The sequence below is a fragment of the Orycteropus afer genome, unplaced genomic scaffold (genome assembly GCF_000298275.1).
Source record: "Orycteropus afer afer isolate SDZICR_OR568_19922 unplaced genomic scaffold, OryAfe1.0 scaffold00030, whole genome shotgun sequence".
NCBI classification, from domain to species: Eukaryota; Metazoa; Chordata; class Mammalia; order Tubulidentata; family Orycteropodidae; genus Orycteropus; species Orycteropus afer.
The window spans coordinates 14,292,402-14,297,897 of NW_006921617.1; the positions used below are offsets into that span (position 1 = coordinate 14,292,402).

The 5,496-nt window shown below is 36.9% G+C and overlaps 1 protein-coding gene across 1 annotated transcript in view; it reads left to right on the top strand.

Moving 5' to 3' along the window:
* Positions 1-866: 866 nt before the first annotated feature.
* Positions 867-5,496, top strand: part of USP14 (ubiquitin specific peptidase 14) — a 60,442-nt gene continuing 55,812 nt past the window's right edge. Inside the window, exon 1 of the mRNA XM_007935600.2 lies at positions 867-1,028. Within this exon, the coding sequence (XP_007933791.1) occupies positions 867-1,028 (162 nt within the window). The remainder of the gene's footprint in view (positions 1,029-5,496) is intronic.

Sequence of the window (5,496 nt, forward strand, 5' to 3'; positions counted from 1 at the left end):
GCCTGTTTTGGTTACTGTAGCTATATAGTAAGTTTTAAAATCAGAAAGTGTGAGTCCGACTTTTTCTCTTTCAGCATTCATTGTTTTAGCTATTTTGGGCCTCTTGCCTTTCCATATAAAGTTGAAGATTGGTTTTCTATTACTGTAAAGAGGGCTGTTGGGATTCTGATTGAGATTGTCTTGAATCTTCAGATTGCTTTGAGTCAGTGTCTGACTTTTCAAAAGTAGATTTGCCAGGCCTTTCTCCCAGGGTGCCACTGGGTAGACTTGAACTGCCAGTCTTTCATGTAGCAGCTGAGCATGTTAACCATTTGCACCAACTGGGGACTCCTAACTTATTATAAATGTGCTTTGTTCTCCCAAGAATTTCATTTTCTGTCTCTTAAACTATCATTCTAAACTTCCTTTCTTTTCTCTCTCCCATCAATATGTACTGATTTTAAGAATTATTTAATTAAACACATTTTTGAAGTCCAAAAAACCTTATTTTGGAAAATACTTCAAGGTGATATTTAGCAGAGGTTATTGGAATAGGTTGCAGAAATCTTGAATATTTACTAACCAGTTTTGTCACTTTCATTTAACTCAACTGTAGTTAATTCACAAAATGAGTTTTGTGACATTAGCATATCACTCAAACTTAATTGCCAGTTTCTTATTTATCAAGTGAAGAGTTGGGTTAGATCCAGTGAAATTTTATTAAGGACCTACATACTGCATGTAAGCCACTCTTGGATTAAGTAGGCATGATGATGATAAAAAGATGAATTATACAAATTGGCTTTCAAGAGCTAGCTAAATAGGTGATTCTCTAAGGATCTTCTAAATTTAAAGTCTTGTTATTTTGTAAATGAAAACAATAAATTATGGTTTTGTTTGCAGTTACTGTAAAATGGGGAAAGGAGAAATTTGAAGGTGTAGAATTGAATACTGATGAACCTCCAATGGTATTCAAGGCTCAACTTTTTGCATTGACTGGAGTCCAGCCAGCCAGACAGAAAGTTATGGTGAAAGGAGGAACATTGAAGGTAAAATTTAGTCCATTTTTCATAACATTATTATATGGTTAGTGATAATAATTAACATCTGAAAATGTGTTTAGTGTTAATTTACTATTTGAGGTATTTTTTATTTTAAAGAGTATGTAATCAGTGAAATTATACATAAGGGTTTATATGTAAGGGTTCACCATGAGATGTTACTAGTGGCACTGGGTTTTTAATTCATATTAATGTAGGGGGGGATATTGTAGCTATTTCAGAATACTATTATAAAAGGATTGTTTTAATTTTAATTTTAAAATGCATTGTTTCAGTGGATGCTTTTGTGAGTCACGGGAGTGGCACACATTTATCTGTGCTGTTTGAATTGTTTCCTGTGAGGAAAAGAGTGAAATTAATAGTTTCATTGTTTTTATACTAATATAAATTTTTTTAAATTTCCTTAATATATTTTGGTTATTGGGATGGAAAATTTTGTCTTTGTTAAAAATATGAAACAGTAAGATAGATTTATTTTTTAAAAATGACTACAGAATATGTTTTTGTATATGTGTTTGAAAGTATAAATTCAAAGTACTTCAACATCTTTACTAAAGGCCTTGTTCTGGACTACTGGAAAACTGTAAATTTTTTTCTATTGGCCTTCTTGCATCCTATTCATTAAAGAAGAGCCCTTTTTTTTCTCTCTCTTTTCCCCCCCCAATACTAGTTTTATTGTGATCTGGGTGAAAGTTTACAGAACAAATTCACTTTCCATACAGCAGTTCACATACGCTTTGTCTCGTGACATTGACTGCAATTTCCCTCAATGCAACAGCTCCCCTCCCACTTCCTCCCCATAGTTACCTCTTCCCTGTGTCCATCCCTCCATGCACTCCTTCCCCCTCAGCTGTCTCCCTGTGCATACACAGCCCTTCTATTCTCCCATGATTGATCTCTCCAAGGAGTGTATCTACCTAATGTAAATGTTTATTTAGCTCATATGCCTGTCTTTTGTTTGGCTGGAAACCACGAGAGTGGGTTCAATTCCAGACCTGAAGGGCAGCTAGGGGCCGTGGTCTTAGGAGTTCCACCAGGAAGAAGAACCCTTTTCTCTTAAGATTAATCACTGTCTAACTCCTATCTGGAGATAGCAGGAAAAACAATTGTTTAAAAAGAGAAGGATCCTAATTATTCCTTTTTTTTCTCCTTATGATCACAGTGACATGGTTAAAAGCCCAAGCTCATTTATGAAACCAAAACCAAACCCACTGCTGTTGAGTTGATTCTGACTCATAGTGACTTCTTCATAGGGCAGAGTAGACTGCCCCATAGGGTTTCCAAGGCTATAAATCTCCAGAAGCAGATTGCTATATCTTTTTCCTCTGAAGTGACTGCTGAGTTTGAACTACCTGCCTTTTGGTTAGCAACTAAATACTTTAACCACTGTACCACCAGTGTGCCTACATCATTGATGAAGGACCACAAAAATATATATTTTCTTTATTATCGTTCATAGTGCTATATAAGTATAGTTTTTTTTTTTTTTTAAAAAAAACTTGCCTTGAAGGTTAGAAATAAAATACTGTAGAGCTGTGGTTAACTTTAAGGATAAAGGCTGGATGTGGCTTTATTACCCTGTCTGATGGGAGTAAAATAGATTTGGTAAAAAAACAAGCACTATGAAAATCCTCCAAAGTTGCAGTATAAGCCTTTGATCATTAGTCAACTTGTTAACGTTTTCTGAGCTCTGTACTAGGTCAGTGCAGAAACAGTGCAGAAAACAGTTGAAACTAGCTCTGGTAGCATAGTGCCTAAGGCACTTGACTGCTAACCAGAAGGCTGGTGGTTCAAACCACCAGCCACTCCTCGGAAGGAAGGTTGAGCAATCTACTTCTGTAGTGATACTGCCTCGGCAACCCAAGGAGGGATCGCTATGAGTCGGGTCCGACTCGATGGCATATAACAACAACAGAACAACAATGACTAATAGCAAGGAGCTCTGGTGGTGCAGTGGGTAAGGCATTGGTATTTGGCTGCTAACCAAAAGGTCAGAGGTTCAACCTACTAGCTGCTCCATGGGAGAAAGATGAGGCAGTCTGCTTCTTAGAGATTTACAGCCTTGGAAATCCTTTGGAGCAGTTCTCTTCTGTCCTATGAGGTTGCTGTGAGTTAGAATTGACTTGGTGGCAGTAGATTTTTTTTTTCAGTTCATGACTAATGCCTACAGTTTATTGAGTACTTATTCTGTGCAAGGCTTTTAATGTATTATTCATATTCTATAAATGAGGAAACAGTGTTAGAGAGGTTTAAGTTATGTATACTAAGTCACCATAACCATATGATTTACAAGTCTTGCACATCTGGGTTCAGTTTCCAACTTTGTGTGATGTCAGGTAAGTGACGTGAGAGGGCTATTATATTTTTCATTCCTTATCATTAGCAGTAATAGCTCTTAAACTGAGAAAGAACTTTAGGAAGCAGTGTCCAGAGAGAAAATTAATGACACCAGTGAAGGGGAGACGATTAAGTGCTTGGCACCTTCCGTAAAAAGAAAGGAGTAGCATGAAACTGATTTATCCTGTGAACGGAAGCATTTAGTGCAGTAAAGCTAAAATATCTGTGGCCCAGCCATTACGTTAGCAAAAGAACAGCTTAAAAAAAAAACAAAAAAACCACCTTGGTTTTATTGAGCACAGTGAAGTGAAAGTACATAATTGCTTTATAGATATGAAATTTAGAACTTAAGGAATATTTATGGAGGCACAATTATTATTAACGGTCCATTAGCCTAGGATAGTTTACTTTCCTGGTATATTTTTTGATAGCACTTATTTTCATTCTCAACAGTCTCCTGTTTAGATAATAAATTATTATTTACCTGATCAAGGTAGGGGAGCTCTGGTGGTGTAGTGCCTAAGGCATTTGACTGCTAACCAGAAGGCTGGCAGTTCGAACCGACTCCTCGGAAGGAAGACTGGCAATCTACTTCTGTAGAGATACAGGTTCAGAAATTCAAGGAGGGGTTGCTATGAGTCAGAATGCTAGATGGCAGTGAGTTTGTTTGGTTTTAGAATCAAGGTAGACTTTATTCCTGATACATAAGCTAGTATTTAAATAAATATCAGCTGTGCTGCTGCCAAGCATGCAAAAAATCAGGATTTGTCATTTGTCATCAGTCGGGTGTTTTTAGTACTTTTTTTAAATACATTTTATTGAACTATAATTTATGTACAGTGAAATACACAAAACTAACGTGACATGGTTCAATGCATTTTTTTTTTTTTGCAGTGTTCCCTCCCCTCTTCTCTCCTCCCACCTCTGGCAACCAACAAAGAAAGTTTCCCTCCATATATAAACCTTTCCTTGACCCTCCACAGCAATGAATTAATACTGCATCTGTCCTTCTGTGATTGACTTATTTCACTTAACATATTGTCCTCCAAGTTTATCCATATTATGTGGTGTTTGCAACTCTACATTATTCTTTAGTGCTGCATAGCATTCCATTATATGTATGTACCGTAGTTTGGTCATCCACCCTTCTGCTGATGGGCATGTAGGTTGTTTCCATCTTTTATTTATTGTAAATAATGCTGCGATGAGCATGAGTGTGCATATGTCCTGGCTCTCACCTCTCTAGGATATATACCTAGTAATGGGATTGCTGGGTCAAATGGTATCTCCAATTCCCAGTGTTTGTATTACTTCACATTCCCACCAGGAGTGTATGAGAGCCCCAATCTCTGCACATCCCCACCTGCATTTGTTATTTTTCTGTCTCGTTGAACCTTGCCATCACTGCTGGGGTGAGAAGGTATCTCGTTGTTTTGATGGCCAGTGATTGTGGGCGTCTCTTTATGTATTAGCTAGCCACCTTAATATCCTCCTTGGTGATGTGGCTATTCATATGTTCTGCCCATTTTTCTAATGGATTATTAATCTCTTTGCTGTTGAAGCATTGGAGTTTTCTATAAATCTTAAGAGATAAATCCCTTGCCAAATATGTAATTATCGGCAAATATGAATTTGTTGCTTTCATTTTTGTTATGTGCTTTTTCGTGGTGTCAATTTCTTTGTTCCATATAATTTTCTATGCTGAGCTTGTTTTGTTTGAATCATGTTATCACTTCCTTCGTTGCTGTTGTTTTAGTTTTTGCTAAATATTTGTGCTGGTCTTTTTTGTTTTGATGTGCAGGTTTATCATTTTCCTTTGAGGTTACCCTGTGATTTATAGTTTTCTTCCCAAGTTTAGAATAATCCGTTCTACCCTGTAGTTGTCTTGACTTCCCTACCATCTAGAAGTTCTGTAATGACACAGTTTTTGTTTCCGTCTTTTTGGTTTGTAGTTGTCCTCATTTGTCAATTGATGTCTCTGATTCCTCTGATTCTTGTAGGCTTATTTACTTTGGATATTTTCATAGCTGGGTTGGGTTCTGGGTTATATTATCATGTGTGTTAATGATCAGTTGTTGTTGGCTGTTGTTGCTTCTCTGTCCAAAGGGTTCCCTTTAGC